The 22048-nt window shown below is 46.9% G+C and overlaps 1 protein-coding gene across 2 annotated transcripts; it reads right to left on the minus strand.

Annotated features, from left to right (window-relative positions):
- Positions 1–1730: 1730 nt before the first annotated feature.
- RING1 (ring finger protein 1) lies at positions 1731–20833 on the minus strand. Of its 2 annotated transcripts, none has more exons than XM_063431575.1 (7): positions 20724–20833; positions 15544–15633; positions 15292–15452; positions 14566–14781; positions 14161–14460; positions 11303–11480; positions 1731–2449 (listed from the first exon to the last, which is right to left on the minus strand). In XM_063431575.1, the coding sequence occupies exons 2-7, from the start codon at positions 15619–15621 to the stop codon at positions 2348–2350; spliced, it is 1035 nt and encodes a 344-aa protein (XP_063287645.1). In that variant the 5' UTR covers positions 15622–15633; positions 20724–20833; the 3' UTR covers positions 1731–2347. The 2 variants fall into 2 exon arrangements, with proteins under 2 accessions (XP_063287645.1, XP_063287643.1); XM_063431573.1 differs by having other exon boundaries at positions 14161–14468; positions 14565–14781.
- Positions 20834–22048: the final 1215 nt, after the last annotated feature.

The raw sequence follows: 22048 nt of genomic DNA on the forward strand, positions 1-22048 counted from the left end.
GCAGAAATATTTTTTTGTCTGCTGTTATCACACTGCACTGGGGGTTTAAGGTGTACGCACAGTGCTTCAACTGAAAATGGTGGTATATTGTTTTAAATGCAGACTACAGAAGGTGGTAAATCAACTCCAGAATTGAGTGTCTCTTTAAAAGAGAATTTAACTCTCTTAGGTGACATGGACCGGGTTTATTACTGATCTGCTAATGGTTACAAGAGAGGATGTGTTCACTCTGCTCCCACTATCCCAAAGTATTATAAAACATCAAATGTGGAGACTAGCCTTTTATACCAATCCGAGTCCCCTTACCTCGCAAAAAAAAACAGTACAAATAAAAGGGTGTATATTTTCTTGTGGTTGGAGTCTATGCTGAATCACAGATTTGCAATTGGCAAAAGGATAAAAATCAAAACTCCAATCTGAATTTTAATAAGATCAAATTTGCTTAGGAATTCAAAAAGGCTGCAATATACATAAATGTATATTTTGATTAAGTATTTTTGTGATAATTCCTCGGATATACTTAGCTTGGCTATTAAACTCCTAGCTCAACACTTTGCTGAATATTTATATAAAATCTACAAGCTGGTAGCATGTCATGATAGCTTGTCATGGTAGAGTGTCATGATAGCTTCACACAGTTCCTACAGATTGAATGTAACTTATCAAACTATATGTTATATATATAGTTGAGCTGTTAAAGAGATTTGTGCCACCTACCCCATCACACATTTGAGTGACGAGCTATCAAAGCCACTACGGTGCATACACTGTAGTTGCTGTGATTAACAATAGGAAGGCTGACTGCAGAACAGTTCTCATCCTTTTCCCTGTCACTCAACGGTCAAAACAGATACATATGCAAAAATTTACACTTAAAGAACCACTATAGGCACCCAGACTACTTCAGCTCAATTAAGTGGTCTGGTTCCAGGTCCCCCCCTAGTTTTAACCCTGCAGCTGAAAACATAGTTTTAGAGAAACTGCTATGTTTACACTGCAGGGTTAATCCAGCCTCTAGTGGCTGTCTCTCCTGACAGCCATTAGAGGCCGCTTCAGATTTTCAGTGAGTAAATCGCACTGAAATGACGCTGGATGTCCTCACGGAGTCCAGCGTCAAATAAGATCCCCATAGGAAAGCACTTTAGAGTAACGCTTTCCTATGGGCGGGTTTAAATGCCTGCGTGTGCTTCTGACGGCACATGCGCATTTGGCTCCACTCGGGAACTGACGTTGGCAGGGGGAGGAAAGGTCACCAGCGCTGAGGGAGCCCGGCGCTGGATTAGCGTAAGTGGCTAAAGGGGTTTTAACCCCTTCAACAGGGGGGGGGGGGGACCTATTAACCCTCTAGTGCCAGAAAGAAAAAAAAAACGTTTTCCTGGCACTATAGGATCCCTTTAAAGACTAAAAGGCTTTATGGCAGCATGAAATGTCCAATTTAGTTTTGGGAGCTCAATTGAGCCTTGCATTTGTGAAATAACTGGGTTATCCCATTTTAAAATAGGATATTTAAAGAACAGTTTGTTATGACATTACTGACCGTAATCGGATCTTGAAGGAACCTTATAGGGTCAGGAACACAAACGTATTCCTGACTCTATAGTATTCAGAAACACGGTTTAGCCTCACGCCACCCTTTTATGATGATTTAATGCTAAATTGTATGTTTACCCTCACACATACATTTTAATGATTTCTTTAAAATAAAGAACCTATAATATGACCAAGAAGGGAATATCAGGTTTGCCTTTTTATCTTCAAGATACAAATAAATGAAAACAAACTGGATAAATATTAAGACACTAGAAATAAGAGGATAGTGTGCATTTGAAAGCAGTATTTTTTTTTTTTTTACTCTGTCAATCCACAGTTTGGGGCCACTTTTTGTGCTCCTTGCATTTGGGAAGTTCATATCCCTATTCCTCACCTTGAAAGTGAGATCGATTGGTATGGAATGAGATGGGGTCCTTAGGCCACTTTCCCTGCAATTCCTGCTGCTGTGTAATACACAGCAATAGAAGTTCATTTAATGATGGGATGAATCAATGTTTTAGGAAAATCCTCTTTGGGGTGTTTCTCCTCATTGCTGGTCCTTGTTATATTTACAAAAATCCAAGAATCAAAAACAAAAAAAAACGCGCTTAGAAGGAAAAGCTGAAGATCTCACATCTGGCATTCCGTTCCCCAATTCCAGTGTTGCACTGGTATATATTGCAGGTCATACAGTTCCGGTAACCTCCATGTTCTTTGCTCCCTGGACGGAGCACAGCACTGTTCATGAAATCCAGCCAGTAGGTGCTATGATGGTGGTACATTCCTTCCTTTGTCCTTCTCCCAGCCCCCTTCCGCCCTATTTCTGCTCCTTAGTGGGAGCATAGTACAGCTCCAGGGGTTTGCTCACTTTCCAGTATTTCTCATTAACTAGTTCAAGTGTTAACGAACCATTCAGGGTCTGAGAGAAAGAGACAAGCATGCACCAAGTCAGACAATGAATAATTATGCACAGAAACAAACACAGCATTCTTTCAGTCTTATATTTGGAAATTAACCTTTACAGTCTTCATGGGGGACTGGAGAGAAGTAGACATTCTGCTTTGGCATTAGGTTTTAGTCATAGTGTCAGCTTATTATTGACTGCAGGTCTCTGTTCTGCAATTGGTAATGTTATCGGTCGGCCAATGAACTGTGTAGTTACACTGGCTGTGATGTAGGGCTGTGAATAACAGCCATAGAGTAGCAGGAAGGGGTAGTATAGGCCACTCCGATCATAGCTCCGTATAAGAAAGTCAATGGCCGGTCACCGAAAAGCAGACAGTAATAGGAGGACATGTAAAGAGTTTAAAGTGCCCCTGACACCTCAAGCTTACCTTTCTTCAAATCTGTTTTCTGATCTATTTCTCTTTAAAACACAAAGTAGGGACTATTTTTCCTACACCTAGCAAATCTTGACAACTTGTATTTAAGGCTTGCCTTAAAGGGACACTCCATTACCCAAATGCAAATTTATTTATTTTTTAATCACAGTTTAGTAGATATACCCCAAATTAATTTTTTTTAGTGCGACATATCTAAAAACAACTTGCAAAACCTGCAGTTCTTATCTGCTGCCTTTCCAAGCCCTCACCTTTTAACCCCACCTAGACTTTCTGTTGCTATCAGGCAGGTGCTCTGGGCAATTGCTGGTTCTTATATTCATTGCAAATAAGCTAACCAAACCAGGAAGTGACAGAATCTGTTGTCTGCTTGAAAGCCAAGGGGGTGTACCCAGGTTAATTTATAGATAGAAAAAGAGCACAAACTAAAGCTAAAAGCTAAAGTGCTTTACGGGTCTGGAGTTTCCCCTTTATCAAATTTGGTCAGGTGTAGAGAAAAAATAAAATAAGGACAAAGTAGTCTCTACTTTGTGTTATGTTTTAAAGAGAACTAGATCAGAATTGCGGAAAAGATAAACGATTCTGAAAGATGAAAAGGAGTGGAAACAATAGGAGAGAGGCAAGTTTGAGCTGACAGAGCCATCTATTGGAATAGGAATAGGAAAATTAGAACCCACAAGTTAGGTGACAATTATGGGTTTTTTTTAAATTACTTTTGCTGTACATGGTGTCAAACATAGAGTAGTAGTAGTTATACTATAAAAAGTACCACAGGTGAGGGGCGTGGTTTGGCCGTCGATGGGAATAGACGTGCCTTGCTAGAGCTCCGCTACCCTAGCGCCCAAAAGCAACAAAAAGCGACCAACTGTACAGAATTTCTCCCACCTGGGATAACCAACATGGACAAGAAAGCCCCCAAGAAACAATTGAAGCGGGCCACGGAGTCCGGGGGCACCGTTCTCGACCTCCTCACGTCCCACAGGCCATGCAGGGCCGGGACCCAAGATGGCGACGGAGCCTCCCCACAGGGCTCGCCTCGTGCAGCTACCGGGACACCCCCTACAGACCAGGACCTTGTACTGGCAAAACTCGCCGAAGTCAAGACATACCTGGCGGGGGAGATAGCGAGATCCACAGCTGTCCTCCAAGCCGACATCGGGGCTCTGGGTGAGCGCACGGCGCGCCTGGAGGAGCGCATGGATGACTCATCTCGGGCCCACAATGACCTGATTGACAGGGTGAACCACGTTGTGAGACACATGGTGGATTCTGAAATGACCCTGGAGGATATGGAGAACCGCTCCAGGAGGAACAACCTCCGAATAAGGGGCCTACCGGAGGAGAGGGGCGAAGATCTGCAGGGGCTCCTGCTAACTTTATTAAAGCCGCTTCTACCTACAATACCGGAAGACCACTGGATCCTTGAGCGGGCCCACAGGGCTATGAGAAAGCAGAGGCCTGATTCTAACACCCCAAGAGATGTCGTCGTCCGATTCCTCTATTTCACAACTAAGGAAGCGGTCATTAAGAGAAGCCGGGACGGCCCTATACGCTATAAGAACACTGTATTGTCCCTCTACCAAGACTTGTCGCCCTCCACCTTACAAAGAAGGAGGGACTGGCGGCCTATTACTGGGGCCCTACGTGGAGCAGGCCTCAGGTATGCCTGGGGGTACCCCTTCAAATTAAATGTCTTCCACAGAGACCGAATACACACCCTCATGCCTGGAGGCGATCCTCTTCGTTTTTTTCAAGGGCTGGACGTCCAACCGCCACCGGATCTCCCGACTGTAACCCCTTACCCGGAGGAACTTTCACAGCTGCGCACCGACTGGCAGATAGCGGGATCCGCTGACCGCTGATGACGCACCCGGGAGCCGTAAGTTTTTCACCTCACACGGCTGAGAATCCAGTGGGAGACTGGGTGAGAGGGGATACCGCTTGTGTGCCCTTGGGTGGGGGGGAAGGGAGTGGGGATTCCACCCCTTACGTTTGGTGACGTTCTCTTTTTCAGAGGGTATCTTCTGTTTTTGTCCGACCCGGGTCATCGCCCATTCCCCCGTTCCCCCGCATCATTTGGGTGGGGGGAGAGATTGGGACGGGGAACCGACGACATATCTAAAGGAGTCGACATATCTAAAGGACTTCCCGTACGGAGACACCTTGATTATAATGGACGCTTATATGGGACACCTCGTGCAAGCTACATGTATGGGAGGTATACGGCATACTTATGCATGTTAAGTTGTTTTGTTCCGTTTTTGTTCCTGTGTGATATTATGCAGCCGCTCCTTTTTTACACATGAAGCTGATAAATGACAAACTGCAGAGTTTTTAGAGCTTTCCGCAAGGGATATGTTATCTAAACTGGGGGAGGGAGATAAGATGATAAGGGGAGGTACGGGGTCTGAAGACATGGAGCTCTCGTAATATAACCTACACCCCCCTCCGTTGATCCCTCACGGAGGAGTTTAGTCCCGCTGCAGTACAATCAGGGGGGAGGACTCCCGGAACACATGTGCATTCCCCAGCAGACAGCACTGGACTAATAAAGAGATAACTGGGGGGGACCGGTTTGTAATATAAGAGGAAGTTAGGGATAGTGACCATACCCTCATAGACCCATGCGATCGCACTTGTTACTTACGGGGACCACTGGGGGAGGGGGGCTTTGGGGCCAATTACCTCATTAAACAGCCAAACCTATATGGGATGTAGCATCAGGGGAAGCTCGTAAAATGGTAATTATGAGGATCTCCCTTTTCTCTCTTTCACCGGGGATGCCCACGGCCATATGGAGGGGTCTTCCGGTTTGAAACAGGATGGGGCCTGACCCTACCCACTAAATAGCCCGACAGGGAGGGATGAAGGAGCCACCACACCGCCCCAGGCCCATTTAACATAGTTCACCTAATGTACACTAGATAGCTTCGCAGTATTGTGGGAATGATGCACACATGGTTAACAGTCGGTGATTACTATCGGTATGTTTTTTACTCTGTTTTGAATGTTTCAAATTCTTGTTACTTACTTAAACACGGGGGTGGGGGGGTGGAGGGGATACCGGGCAGCCAGGGATGCGGGGGGGGGCAGCCAGGGATTGGAGAGGCTCGACCTCTGGATCCGGGGCTGACCCCTGAATTTCCCGCTAGGTAGCAGAAATTGGAGAGAATACCCTCAGTTCTTGATATGGGTGGGGGGACTGAAGGGCCTCCCTGGTGCCGGATAACCTCTCTGATCCCGAGATATAAAATGTATGGTCCTTATTGCATTTGATAGGGCGCATGGAAGTCGGAGCCTGGATCCCGCTGCTCCTTCCGACGTTGATCGTGGCTGGGAAGTGGGATCGCGCTCCACACATTATTCTGGCTGATGGTAAGTCCAGAATCCTATGGCAATGGACTCTGTCCATATGCCACTCCTTACATCTCTTCTCTCCTATTCTTCTCTTTACACTTCTTTCTACCTTCTGGTCTTTTGCTCTTTCCTCCTTTCTTCTATTTCACCCTGAGGGGCTGGGGGGGATGGGATGGGGGTCCCACGAGACTATGGGCGTGCGGATGATGGGCTACCGGACGCAACCTCCAATTGACGCGAGTAACTACAACACCTCATGATGGAGATCAAGATAGTTTCCCTGAATGTTAAAGGGCTCAATGCCCCTAAGAAGCGCCGCCTCATGTTTAAGGAATTGAAAAGAATGAAGGCGGATATAGCTTTCATACAGGAGACCCATTTACCAAAACAGGCACAGTTTAAATTGAGAGACCAAACGTACGCTGGAACGTATGAGGCTAGATCTCACCGAAAATGTAATGGGGTGGCCGTTCTGATCAGGCGCAGTTGTCCCTTTCAAGTGACGTCTCATGAGGTTGACCCAGAAGGTCGCTATATTACAGTTTCAGGCACTCTGCACTCCCATACCGTGCACCTTTTGAACATATATGCTCCGAACAGACCTGAGGCAGAGTTCTGGACAGCACTACGGGAAAAGATATCAGGATTACCGCATGGTATGGTGTTCATGGGGGGCGATTTTAACGCTACCCCATGCCCAGCTGTGGATAGGAGTTCAAGAAAAGGGGGGCCACGTTCGCAGGGACGAGGCGGTCAGGACCGCCTTCTCAAGCAATTCATGGATGCGACTGGATTGATGGATGTATGGCGTGCCCACCACCCGGATACTACAGATTACTCTTTCTACTCCGCTCCCCATGGAACTTATTCCCGGATAGATTTCTTTCTGACCAATGGTACCGGAATGGCACGCGTCGTAAAGTCGATAGTGGGTGATATCTCGTGGTCTGACCACGCAGATGTATCCATAGTCCTAGGGAACTTATGCATAGCCTCACCCTGGACGTGGAAACTAAACACGTCCCTCCTGCGGGACCCTCAAATCACGGAGCAGGTTCGGAGGGAGATAACAGAATATTTTGCCACGAATGACACCCAGGAAGTGAGCCCCGGCACGGTGTGGGCGGCACATAAGGCAGTAATAAGAGGAACCTTAATTAAATTGGCCACCAGAAAGAAAAAGCTGAAACACCAACAATTAGAAATCCTGTTGAGCCAACTGCGAACATTGGAACAAAAACACCAATCTGCGCCTGATGGAGATACACTTGCACAGCTCGGCTCAGTGCGAAGGTCTCTTCGAACGCTATTGCTAGATGACGCGGCTAAGTCCATGACCTGGACCAGACGCACTTACTTTGAAACTGCAAACAAACTGGACACATTCCTGGCCAGAACACTACGACCTAGGCACAACAGGCCGCATATCACGACAATCAAACGCCCGGATGGAACGACCACGTCCAAACCCAAGGAGATCGCCAGGGTATTCGAGGACTTTTACAAGCGACTTTATAACCACACACCAGAAACTGAAGCGACCGAGTTAGCTGAAGAACGGAACATCCTCGCTTACCTAAATGGACTAGAGATGCCGGGACTGGACAGGGAGGCCGCATCTAGCTTGGCCATGGACATCACGGAAGAAGAAGTGGACAAGGCCATCTCCAGTTTGAAAGGCAACAAGGCACCGGGTCCTGACGGATTTGATGGTTCCTATTATAAATCCTTTAGGGAAGAGCTAACACCACATTTAGTACGCCTATTTGCAGACCTACGCCAGGGTGGACACCTAAATCCTGACATGACCTTGGCCACCATAATTTTATTGCCCAAACCAAATAAGGACCCCCTATATCCCGAGAATTTTCGACCCATTTCATTGATCAACCACGATCTGAAAATTTTAGCTAGGGTACAAGCAGATAGGTTAAATCCACTCATGAACTCGCTCATTCATGCAGACCAGGTTGGCTTTATACAGGGCAGGCAGCTGTTTGAGAACACCAGGAGGAATATCGACTTAATATGGAAACAAACAACTGTAGCTGCCCCGACATTGGTGGTGTCTATTGACGCCGAAAAGGCCTTCGACAGGGTCCGGTGGCTATTCCTGTTTACGGTCATGAAACACTTGGGATTCCCTGTAGAATATATTGCAATGACGAGAGCGATGTACCAAAATGTGAGGGCCCAAATACAGATAGCAGGTGCCCCATTGTCCCCCTTCAGACTTTTTAATGGGACTAGACAGGGATGCCCCCTATCCCCCTTACTCTTCACATTGGCACTGGAACCTCTTCTGCAGGCCATACGCCGCCATCCGGGGATCTGCGGAGTTAAAGTGGGCGATAAAGAATTTACCGTATCGGCGTACGCAGATGATATCCTCCTGACACTAACGAACCCAGAAGAATCCATAACAGCCTTGCAGACCGTGATAGCGGAGTACGGGAAATCCTCAGGCTACAAAGCCAATATGCAGAAATCAAGCGCCTTGCCGATAGGTATGACAGCGGATGAGACAAGGAAGATACGGGAGACCCACAGGATCCGGATAGAAACAGAGTCCTTGACATACTTAGGGGTTCATCTGACAGCGGACACGAGTCGCCTTTACGCTGCCAATTACACCCCCATGATACGATCATTGATCAACGACATGGAAAATTGGACCGATAAACCTATATCCTGGATAGGTAGGATAAATGCGGTGAAAATGAACATCCTCCCGCGTATACTGTTCTTGTTTCAGGCCCTACCAATCCATGTCGCTAAATCTCAACTAGGCCCGTTACAAAAATCAATAGGAGATTTCATTTGGCACAACAAGCGGCATAGAATATCCAGGCAAGTGCTTTACAGACGCAAAGATAGAGGCGGACTAGGCCTACCAAACTTGTATTTTTATTACCTGTCTGCACAACTGACACAAGTGGCGATGTGGCACTCCCCACCCACTGAGAGGAGGTGGGTTGACATAGAGTCCATGATAGTCGGCTCAGACGTCCCTCAATCCACCATGTGGGCCTCGAAAGAAAGCAGACCAATAATAAGGACGACGTGCCCGGCCGTCCTTAACTCCATTCAAATTTGGGACCGCAGCAGATCCAGATACAGTCTTGCATCATCGCCATCCCCTCTCACCCCAATACTAAGAAACCGTGACTTCCCCCCAGGAATGGCTCCTAGGGATTTCCGGCAAATTGAAAGGACCGGACTACAACGGATCCACCAGTTATACCTGAATGGAAGTATAATCCCATTTACTGATCTTCAACAAGGCACCCACTTGACCCCTGCGGATTTCTTTCGATACCTTCAGATCCGGGATTTCGCCAGACAACCACATATCAAAGAAGCAGCTATGAGACGGCTGACCTTTTATGAGTCTATGTGCTTACACGGTGTAACCCCCAAGGGATCAATAACGCTCTTATACGCCCACCTCAGCGAGAAGAACAAGGAATGGGGAAACTTACCATACACGGATAAATGGGAATCAGACCTGGGAGAAGTACTAGAAGGGATCGAATGGCAGGAGATGTGGGAAGCGAACACCAAAGCTTCCATTTGTACCACATTTCAAGAGCAGTCGTGGAAAACCATGCTACGTTGGTATACTACGCCCGTACAACTCTACCATATGCACAAAACGGATACCGACAATTGCTGGAGGGGCTGTGGATCGCGCGGCACTTATCTACATATGTGGTGGGAATGCCCGAAGGTCCAGGTGTACTGGACATCGGTCAAAGATATTCTGACAAGCATCTTCGGCAGGCCCTTACCTCTGAATCCATGGACATATCTACTTAATAGATCTGTGGAGGGCTGGCCCAGAAGAGAACAGACCTTAATACACAAGGTGACCCTATGTGCTCGCAGAGCAATTGCTACCGCATGGCTGTCGCCGGAAGGCCCCGACATACTAACAGTTGTACCTAAAATAAGGGACTGCAGAATGATGGATGACTTGACGGCAAGGGTGAAAGGATCTGTAGAGAAATTTGTGAAGGTATGGGAACCGTGGGACAACTGTACCCTGGGATCGAACAGAGGCGGAAGTGGACAGACCCATGGCCTGTGACCAGGTGTATCCAGGAGTATCCAGGATGATAACCGAACATTGATCGCTTCTCGGTGGGCCCCCCTCCTCCCTCCTCCCCCCCCCACTCCACCACTCATAGCTTCTTCGCTGCGAGCTGTAGCTTCGCCCCTTATCTCTTTCTTCTCCTCTCTCCCCCCCCTCTTTGACCTCTCTTTTTCACTTGTCCTATGGCTCTCCTTTTTCTTATTCTTTTTCTTTACTCTCTCCTCTCTAGCCTGATTAAAGGGTTTGAAGGAGCAGCGGAGCCTCTAGGCTACCTCACTGGGATGCCATCGTACATTGGCAACCCTGATATTAGGCTCATAAAGTTTAAAGTTAAAAATTTCCTCGATAGGAGGCAACCCATGAGAGGCCCGGGACCGGGTTATAGTGGGGATTACCGTTATGATTGACTAGGTACCAGATTGATAGCCTCATGACGGTAGGCAATGAAGTGACTTCTGCGTCAGCATCACAGTTAAAGTACACTTGCTCCGCCAGACGACCAAAAATCACAAAAACCTTGGTAGGAGGCAGGTTATGTATAAGTTTAACAGTGGTTTGAAATTACTCTGGCTGTCAATTCTTGTGTGTCTAAGTATGATCATTATGTAATCTGGCTTCTGCGCAAGCCTCATACTCGTGATACATCTGCCTTACCTGTCGAGTGCAAAAATAAAGAATTGAAAAAAAAAAAAAAAAGTACCACAGGTGAAAACAAAAATAAAGTCAGAATTCTGGATCTTCCAGAAATACTGCTGTGCACACAGAGCACTTCTCAGCAGTGCTATGAAAGTTAATTGCTTCCTAGTTTAGAGTTCATGGTAGATGCTGAGGTTTGAATGCAGGAACTTCAAAAGTGTGTGTAATATGTATATTATTGTTATTTTAATGCATATTAAAATATGTTAACACCAGCCTCAAGTATCCCTTTAAGCAAAAGAACATATAAACTATACAATATTACTACACTAATTATACTCACAGTGTACTGTCCGCCTGCAGCCCCGGCACAAATGTAAATTGTATATTGCTTCTCGCTGACCTCACCCAGTGTCACCCCATCTGCACCACCACGGAGAGCCTCCACTTCCAGAGCAATGCGTAGAGCCAAGTATTTGGATAAGTGATCAACTGTAGCATTTGCTGTTGTCTTTACAAACCTGGAAATAAAAAGGAAAGTGGTAAAATAAAAACTTGCCAGGAATTTTAATCTTTAATACAATTCTAGGAATCACCTTCACCTTTTCTCTGCAGCAGAGTTCTAACCACGTTTAGTACTTAGAACCTAAGCTCTATTGCACAAGCTATATTCAGTCTACTGCATTTTATGTAATCCACTGATGTTCCAGTACTGCAGAGTGTTGGTGGAGAAAGTCCCGCACCACACCTGACTTTCTACATTACAAAATCATGCTGAGCACCTATACTTCAGCCCTCTCTTTGCCAAGCAAGAGTATTTCACCTCTCTCATTTCCACCTCCTGCCCTGATCCCAAACGCCTTTTACCTTTAACTCTCTTCTTTGCCTTGCTGCAACCAGTGATATTGCATATTACTTTAACCAAATTAGAAATACAATCACCCCCTCTTTCCTCCTACCCTCCAATATCCAGCTCACATTTATGTTCCTTCTTTTTCCCCTGGCTCTGAACAAGAGGTTCATGTCCTCTTTAAAACCCTCCCCTCTACAATCCAACATGCAATCATTTCACCACATTTCTTCTAATTCCTGTTCCATATCGCTTCTCCCCTTCACTTCTAAGCTTCTTCAGTGACCTGTGTTTACCGGTTTAGCCATCTAACTCACTTTCTCAATACTAACTCTTTACTTGACTTTCTTCAATTTAGTTTCCACTCTACAGAGACTGCCCTTACCAAAGTGACTAACGACTTAATCTTGGCTATATCTAAAAGTCATTTCTCGCTCTTAACTCTTATTGACATCTATACTTGATAGTATTGACCATTGATTCTTGATACTGTTGACCACTCTCTTCATCAACAACTCCACAACCTTGGACTCTGTGCCACTGTTCTTTCCTAGTTTTCATCCCATTTTTCTGAACGCTCATTTAGTCTTTACCCTGTGAAATAGCTCTCCATCTATCTTCCTGCATATCATTGGGACACCTTTTACCCCATCTCATCAGGCTGGCATTATTGGAGTTACCTTTGAATCTGGTCTTAACTTTCCTCCTCACATCCAGTCAGCCTCCAAATCCTGTAACTTCCACCTTAAAAATATTGGTAGCGGGGGCGGGGCCTGAGCTTCATGGCGGCTGGACGCGTTTCAAGAGGGCTCCACGCTAAACTGGAGAATTAAGCGACTATACTGCGTCCCAGCAAGCCAAAAAGGCTAAGTATGCAACTAACCTCAGCCAGGAGCCTGCCGGGGCACCCTGACTCACGAGAATCTCTGCCAAATCGTACCTGTAACGGAGGTCCCGGCGAGGCCTGGAGAAATAGCCGGGCGGGCGAGGCGGCCGCTCTCCCGCACGGCATACAGCACCGCACTGACATGCCTCTGCTGACCCGTTCCCCCCCCCCCTCTGGACCGGTGGGGGTTATCCCGGTCCCCACAGGCCAGCTACAAACCACACAGAGAAATGAGGACACTGCACCCGATCCTGCCCGGCATGCAGCTCCCCCTCTCAAGATGGCGGCTGCAATCCCACCTCGTGGCACCGAACCCATACTGCCTGAGAGAAAACGCTATGTCAGCGTCCAGGAGACCCTGAGGAAACTGGACAACTTATTTGCCCACTTCTGGGCCTCTCTGGAGGAGAGGCATGCAATAAGGGCATCTCAGTCACCAGCGACCAAAGAGGTGCCAGAGAGAGTGGAGGAGGGTGGGCCTACCCAGGGCCTCAACCCTAAACACGCACGTGCACCTCCGACAACCAGAACCCCTAGACCACGGGTCAAAAGGAGCAAGACCCTGCAACATCGTTCACGCCACCAGCGAAGAACCCGCAGGCAGCGGCATCACCACACTACATCCTCCTTTCCCCCTCCATGCTGGAAGGACAACCACAGCCAGGTCAGCAACACAGCTAAACGAGCATACTTGCCGACACCAGGCTGGAGAGAAGCTCTACACTGCACCTTCCCCGCTACGGAGTTGCTGGACTCTTACACCCAACACGAGCAGATAGACACCACAGGCATCGGCTGACTTCTGACAGCGTTAATTGCCTCTTATGATTTCACTCTTCTCACAAATAACTCCATGTGACATATCAATATACCGTAATTTCTTTCCCTTGTTTTTTGCCCCTGCCGAAAATGTGTTGTTTACTTCTCGGTTATCTATGTTCAGCTATGCTAGGCACGCTGGTTCTGCTAGTTTAGCGTGTCCAATATATGATATTCTTATCTGTAGTCTAGATACAGGGCATTCCTCTGTCATTAACCCCTGTAATTCCTGCCTGTTGTGCAGCAGTCTTACTTAGGGGCAACCACAGTAGCCCAAGCCCGATTTTATATATCTAGCCTGTTGTGCAGCAATCTATTCATATCACCTGTATGGCAGTCCTGGCAGGTCAGCATAGACTGTGAATTTCTGTTAGCTTACTTAGTATAATATGGGGCAAAGCTATACGGTCCAGAATCAAACCATATGCACAAATAAAATAAAGAATTAAAAAAAAAAAAAATATTGGTAGCATTCACCCTTTTCTAACTCAAGCTACAACTAAGGCACTTGTTCATACACTCATGATTTCCCCACTTGACTATTACAACTTACTGGTGCTATATAAAGAATAAGAATCCATAAATATCAGTATTTGAACATTATATTCTATTCTGCACTTCTGCTCAACTATACAAGTGAACCTACCTGGTCTGGCTATAACCATCCTTTTCCACCAACAAGGGGTGAGCTCTGAACACCAGCTCTATCTCACTCCCAGCCTCTCCGCCCCCTGGAGGATCGGGGCTCCTTCCTCCACCCTCATGTGATAGGTCAGGTTCTGCTCCAGAATCCTCGGAGGCGCGGGATCTCTTGCGACTTGGCCCTGCCTCTTGGTTGCTGTGCACAGATGGATTGCTAACATGAGATCGGCTATCACAGTTGTCCTCCCCACCACTGAACGTGGTGTTGTCGGACTCGTGCTGATGTTTTCGTACCCGTTGTGCCCTGGGAGTCCAGGAAGATGGGAAGAGAAAAGCAAAATTTATAGCATCTTTCACATTGTCACATAGCAGAAAAAAAAACCAGTTGTGTTGCTGCTTTTTCTGTTACCTGTGCAGGGCTTGCATTTTAAGTCCTTCCTCAATGCTGCTACTAAGGGCCTGTTGGTTATGCAAGCGACTCAGCTTTGCAAGCACTCTGTCCTGATGAGCTTCATACTCATCTCGACTTGGATAGATTTTGGAGATAAGTGCATCAAAATTTGGGTCAGGGCGAAGGGAGCGTTTAGAAACCAATTTCTTTCTACAAGTGGGGCATTCCTTGTTCCTACAAGAGAAAAACAAAATGTTGTGCAGAAAAGGTGCATTAGATACGTCAGAGAAAAAACATGTATGGACATACAAATATAACGCAAGACAAACTTTTCTAAGCGGGAAACAAACTGTATTTTGGTATTAGCACTGCTATGTAAAATAATACACTGCATTCCTCTTTAATCAAGGCACAGCCCTTGCACACATTAACTATTGAACAGCACATGATTCAGAGAATTTATAAGTCAGCTGATGGATATTTAAGGAAATATGAACCCATGGCATGATGGAATCGGAATCCAAAGTCTCACACAAACTAATGAAAGTATAATAGCTATCAAGGCCATTGTGTGCACAAGAAAGAAAATTGCTCCTTGATTAATTAGGTGTGTACACTGCAAATACTAAATATTAAATACAAATAGGTGGATTCAGGAAGACTTAAGGAGCTTGCTGGTCACAGAGCATGAAAACATATCCTATTAAGTCTACCTTTGCTATAATCAGGCATACCGATACTGACCCACTGCGCAGCGCTGTTACAATGCAGTCTGAACAGAACCGATGCAGACATTCCTTGGTGGTCATGGTGTTCTTCAACATGTCAAGGCAGATGGGACACATCAGCTCACTGTGCAGACTACGCGGAGACACTGCTATCTCTGTGCCATCCATGATGGCTTCCTAGAACAAGGTTGGTAAGCATGCAGCAATCAATTATCTGACAATAATGTGAATGAATGAAATAAGAGAAGTGTGTCTATGGACTGCTTACCTGAGGGGTGCGGTGCAATTCATACAAGCTGAGCTCCCAAGTCTTGCTGGAGCACTGTGCACTAACTGGGGTGGCCATTTTATCATCAGCCTGTATGAAAACACAATGGAAATATTGTCAACACTGATGAGAGAAACAAACATTCCTAGTATGAGCAAACTTTGTGCACAATTTATGTGCCCTTACACAATCTGCATGTATATTAATCCAAACTGGCCACATATATTATAATGATCATTTATATAGCGCCAACGTATTCGGCAGCGCTTTACAATAATAAAACCTGGGAAATTTAACAATAAATGAGACAGTTTAACAAATTCCTCAGGAACTATAGGTTGATGAGGACACTGGTCAAACAAACTCACATTCAGCATTTCTGTGGCCACACACAGGCCAGAATTTTAGTGGGACATTGGCAGCTTGCAGATGGGCTTATCATGATTGTGGCTTACTCACTGGCATAGTCTCCATTAATATTCAGTATACTTGTAATTAAGTTGATTTAGCATCACTTACTAACCATAACTGAAAATGTTGTTTTTTCAAGTCAGAACGCCTCTATTGTAGAATGTCACTTTATGTGAGTGCACAATACATTTTTGTAGTTAGATTACACGGGTGAGTGCAAGGTGTATTAATGTAGGACATCACTGGGTGTGAATACCAGGGTGTATGTATATATGTAGTGTGTGCATTTGTTAATACAAAGGATCATTTGTCTGGAATTCTAATGTTGTGTGCATGCAAGGTTTTGTATGCAGAGGATCAGTGTATTTGCACAGAAGGTCCAAGTGTGTGAATGCAGGCAGTAAATGCACTGAGCGTCAAGTTCCTGTGTGTATATTCTGGGTGGGTGGGTGGATGTGCTAAATCAACGAGTGTAAATGTAAGGGAGACACCATCCATTTACCCTCTCCCTAGAGCTGGGGAGAGTCCATCTGTGCTGCCAAATGAAGTGTGAGGAACTATGTCAATAAGAGGAGTACAGTCCATTCAATCCCTACATTTATGATATCTAAATTAACAGTACTACTATTCCTGAGAGCACAAATCCTCATTAATAGAGCTACACTGCTCCATACACCAACAGTAACAGATCTACCACTAAATACATGGATTAGCAGCCAGTTCTTTATTATTCATTTCATACTCTCAAGCTCAGCAACTTTTTATTTTCTAATATTAGAAGAGTACTGGATCTTCCCATATTACACATGTAGAGAGAATACTGGCGGCCAGTGTAATGAATACATAGTGTGCAATAAATCGAATATCATGGTACAGAGGAAGGTTTATAGCAATAAGAGGAAATAACAGGACTTCTATGCTGTGATGTTTGAGTACCTAATGAAGTCACTCTCCCTATATACTGTATCAGTTAGCTTATACTTGTACTGATACTGTATCATTATACTAGTTGCATTTATGTGTATTTTGTAGCCATAAATGTATCTCGACACACACAGCATCTGCAACAACTCTCTGCCTCACACAATGATAAATAGCGAGAATTGTCTGAGATTAAAAGAATTCAGAGTTTTGGTGCCAAATATCCGAGCTAGAGAATCTCTCTCCGCTATCGCTCCCGTTTCGGGTTTGTTCTGATAGGTTTACCGCACTATGAATTCTCTTTGCCCAACAGACAATTCGCCCCCGATAATAAAGTAAGAGTTTCCCTATGGCCATGGTTTCAGTGCCCGCTCGCTGGCAATATAAACACAGCCACGCTCAGTGACCCACTGCCAGCACACACAGCTCTGTCTTTACTGAGAGACGCCAACCTATACCGCAGCGCAGACACCCAGACCGACAGACTCTCTCACACACAGAGCTAGCAGTCTCTCTCTCTCACAGAGCTAGCAGTCTCTCTCACACACAGAGCTAGCAGTCTCTCTCACACACAGAGCTAGCAGTCTCTCTCACACACAGAGCTAGCAGTCTCTCTCACACACAGAGCTAGCAGTCTCTCTCACACACAGAGCTAGCAGTCTCTCTCACACACAGAGCTAGCAGTCTCTCTCACACACAGAGCTAGCAGTCTCTCTCACACACAGAGCTAGCAGTCTCTCTCACACACAGAGCTAGCAGTCTCTCTCACACACAGAGCTAGCAGTCTCTCTCACACACAGAGCTAGCAGTCTCTCTCACACACAGAGCTAGCAGTCTCTCTCACACACAGAGCTAGCAGTCTCTCTCACACACAGAGCTAGCAGTCTCTCTCACACACAGAGCTAGCAGTCTCTCTCACACACAGAGCTAGCAGTCTCTCTCACACAGAGCTAGCAGTCTCTCTCTCTCACACACAGAGCTAGCAGTCTCTCTCTCTCACACACAGAGCTAGCAGTCTCTCTCTCTCACACACAGAGCTAGCAGTCTCTCTCTCTCACACACAGAGCTAGCAGTCTCTCTCTCTCACACACAGAGCTAGCAGTCTCTCTCTCTCACACACAGAGCTAGCAGTCTCTCTCTCTCACACACAGAGCTAGCAGTCTCTCTCTCTCACACACAGAGCTAGCAGTCTCTCTCACACACAGAGCTAGCAGTCTCTCTCACACACAGAGCTAGCAGTCTCTCTCACACACAGAGCTAGCAGTCTCTCTCACACACAGAGCTAGCAGTCTCTCTCACACACAGAGCTAGCAGTCTCTCTCTCTCACAGAGCTAGCAGTCTCTCTCTCTCACAGAGCTAGCAGTCTCTCTCTCTCACAGAGCTAGCAGTCTCTCTCTCACAGAGCTAGCAGTCTCTTTCTCACAGAGCTAGCAGTCTCTCTCTCTCACAGAGCTAGCAGTCTCTCTCTCTCACAGAGCTAGCAGTCTCTCTCTCTCACAGAGCTAGCAGTCTCTCTCTCTCACAGAGCTAGCAGTCTCTCTCTCTCTCACAGAGCTAGCAGTCTCTCTCTCTCTCACAGAGCTAGCAGTCTCTCTCTCTCTCACAGAGCTAGCAGTCTCTCTCTCTCTCACAGAGCTAGCAGTCTCTCTCTCACAGCGCTAGCAGTCTCTCTCTCTCACAGCGCTAGCAGTCTCTCTCACAGCGCTAGCAGTCTCTCTCACAGCGCTAGCAGTCTCTCTCACAGCGCTAGCAGTCTCTCTCACAGCGCTAGCAGTCTCTCTCACACAGCGCTAGCAGTCTCTCTCACACAGCGCTAGCAGTCTCTCTCACACAGCGCTAGCAGTCTCTCTCACACAGCGCTAGCAGTCTCTCACACAGCGCTAGCAGTCTCTCACACAGAGCTAGCAGTCTCTCACACAGAGCTAGCAGTCTCTCTCACACACAGAGCTAGCAGTCTCTCTCACACACAGAGCTAGCAGTCTCTCTCACACACAGAGCTAGCAGTCTCTCTCTCACAGAGCTAGCAGTCTCTCTCTCTCACAGAGCTAGCAGTCTCTCTCTCTCACAGAGCTAGCAGTCTCTCTCTCTCACAGAGCTAGCAGTCTCTCTCTCTCACAGAGCTAGCAGTCTCTCTCTCTCACAGAGCTAGCAGTCTCTCTCTCTCACAGAGCTAGCAGTCTCTCTCTCTCACAGAGCTAGCAGTCTCTCTCTCTCACAGAGCTAGCAGTCTCTCTCACAGAGCTAGCAGTCTCTCTCACAGAGCTAGCAGTCTCTTTCTCACAGAGCTAGCAGTCTCTTTCTCACAGAGCTAGCAGTCTCTTTCTCACAGAGCTAGCAGTCTCTTTCTCACAGAGCTAGCAGTCTCTTTCTCACAGAGCTAGCAGTCTCTTTCTCACAGAGCTAGCAGTCTCTTTCTCACAGAGCTAGCAGTCTCTTTCTCACAGAGCTAGCAGTCTCTTTCTCACAGAGCTAGCAGTCTCTTTCTCACAGAGCTAGCAGTCTCTTTCTCACAGAGCTAGCAGTCTCTTTCTCACAGAGCTAGCAGTCTCTCTCTCTCACAGAGCTAGCAGTCTCTCTCACAGAGCTAGCAGTCTCTTTCTCACAGAGCTAGCAGTCTCTTTCTCACAGAGCTAGCAGTCTCTCTCTTTCTCACAGAGCTAGCAGTCTCTCTCTTTCTCACAGAGCTAGCAGTCTCTCTCTTTCTCACAGAGCTAGCAGTCTCTCTCTTTCTCACAGAGCTAGCAGTCTCTCTCTCTCTCACAGAGCTAGCAGTCTCTCTCTCTCACAGAGCTAGCAGTCTCTCTCTCTCACAGAGCTAGCAGTCTCTCTCTCTCACAGAGCTAGCAGTCTCTCTCTCTCACAGAGCTAGCAGTCTCTCTCTCTCACAGAGCTAGCAGTCTCTCTCTCTCACAGAGCTAGCAGTCTCTCTCTCTCACAGAGCTAGCAGTCTCTCTCTCTCACAGAGCTAGCAGTCTCTCTCTCTCACAGAGCTAGCAGTCTCTCTCTCTCACAGAGCTAGCAGTCTCTCTCTCTCACAGAGCTAGCAGTCTCTCTCTCTCACAGAGCTAGCAGTCTCTCTCTCTCACAGAGCTAGCAGTCTCTCTCTCTCACAGAGCTAGCAGTCTCTCTCTCTCACAGAGCTAGCAGTCTCTCTCTCTCACAGAGCTAGCAGTCTCTCTCTCTCTCACAGAGCTAGCAGTCTCTCTCTCTCTCACAGAGCTAGCAGTCTCTCTCTCTCTCTCACAGAGCTAGCAGTCTCTCCCTCACAGAGCTAGCAGTCTCTCCCTCACAGAGCTAGCAGTCTCTCTCACACAGCGCTAGCAGTCTCTCTCACACAGCGCTAGCAATTTCTCACACAGAGCTAGCAGTCTCTCTCTCACACACAGAGCTAGCAGTCTCTCTCTCACACACAGAGCTAGCAGTCTCTCTCTCACACACAGAGCTAGCAGTCTCTCTCTCTCTCTCTCTCACAGAGCTAGCAGTCTCTCACACAGAGCTAGCAGTCTCTCTCTCTCTCTCACAGAGCTAGCAGTCTCTCACACAGAGCTAGCAGTCTCTCTCTCACACACAGAGCTAGCAGTCTCTCTCTCTCTCTCACACACAGAGCTAGCAGTCTCTCTCTCTCTCTCACAGAGCTAGCAGTCTCTCACACAGAGCTAGCAGTCTCTCTCTCTCTCTCTCTCTCACAGAGCTAGCAGTCTCTCTCACAGAGCTGGGGGAGTTCATACACTGCTGGCTGGCAGGCAGTCATGGCGTTCAAAGCTTTATTTATAAACCAAACGGACAGTGAACACGCGGAGCCTGGCCGGCAGCACGTTGACTAAGCCGGACTGTAAAAGGTACTAACCCCCACTTCCCGTCGCCTGCGTCACGTGAGTCCCGTTCCTCGGTGAAGAAACGGAGGAAAACAGGAAATACGTCTCTTTCCGGCGGCGGAGCGTCACTTCCGGCGTCCAGTGCTGGCAACTGGCCTCACACGTTTGGACCAGGGCTCGTAGGCCACGCCCACGGAGCAACCGTAGCCAATCAACGTAGAGCGCCAGACCCGCTTTATCTATCAACCAATCACCTTCACAAACACGTCTGTAGCGCGCGCTGGGGCAATTACCCGCCTTCACGGGGGGGTGGAGAGTCAGTGATAGTGTGTGTGTGTGTGAGGGAGAGTGAATGAATGAGGGTCAGTGATAGTGTGTGTGAGGGAGAGTCAGTGATAGTGTGTGTGAGGGAGAGTGAATGAGAGAGTCAGTGATAGTGTGTGTGAGGGAGAGTCAGTGATAGTGTGTGTGAGGGAGAGTGAATGAGAGAGTCAGTGATAGTGTGTGTGAGGGAGAGTGAATGAGAGTCAGTGATAGTGTGTGTGAGGGAGAGTGAATGAGAGTCAGTGATAGTGTGTGTGTGTGAGGGAGAGTGAATGAGAGTCAGTGATAGTGTGTGTGAGGGAGAGTGAATGAGTCAGTGATAGTGTGTGTGTGAGGGAGAGTGAATGAGAGTCAGTGATAGTGTGTGTGTGTGAGGGAGAGTGAATGAGAGTCAGTGATAGTGTGTGTGTGTGAGGGAGAGTGAATGAGAGAGTCAGTGAGAGTGAGGGAGAGGGAGAGTGAATGAGAGAGTCAGTGATAGTGTGTGTGAGGGAGAGTGAATGATAGTTTGAGAGTCGGTGATAGTGTGTGTGGAGTGAATGAGAGAGTCAGTGATAGTGTGTGTGAATGAGAGTCAGTGATAGTGTGTGTGAATGAGAGTCAGTGATAGTGTGTGTGAATGAGAGTCAGTGATAGTGTGTGTGAATGAGAGAGTCAGTGATAGTGTGTGTGAATGAGAGAGTCAGTGATAGTGTGTGTGAATGAGAGAGTCAGTGATAGTGTGTGTGAATGAGAGAGTCAGTGATAGTGTGTGTGAATGAGAGAGTCAGTGATAGTGTGTGTGAGGAGAGTGAATGAGAGAGTCAGTGATAGTGTGTGTGAGGAGAGTGAATGAGAGAGTCAGTGATAGTGTGTGTGAGGGAGAGTGAATGAGAGAGTCAGTGATAGTGTGTGTGAGGGAGAGTGAATGAGAGAGTCAGTGATAGTGTGTGTGAGGGAGAGTGAATGAGAGTCAGTGATAGTGTGTGTGAGGGAGAGTGAATGAGAGTCAGTGATAGTGTGTGTGAGGGAGAGTGAATGAGAGTCAGTGATA

The sequence above is a fragment of the Pelobates fuscus genome, chromosome 9 (assembly GCF_036172605.1).
Source record: "Pelobates fuscus isolate aPelFus1 chromosome 9, aPelFus1.pri, whole genome shotgun sequence".
In the NCBI taxonomy this organism is placed as follows: Eukaryota; Metazoa; Chordata; class Amphibia; order Anura; family Pelobatidae; genus Pelobates; species Pelobates fuscus.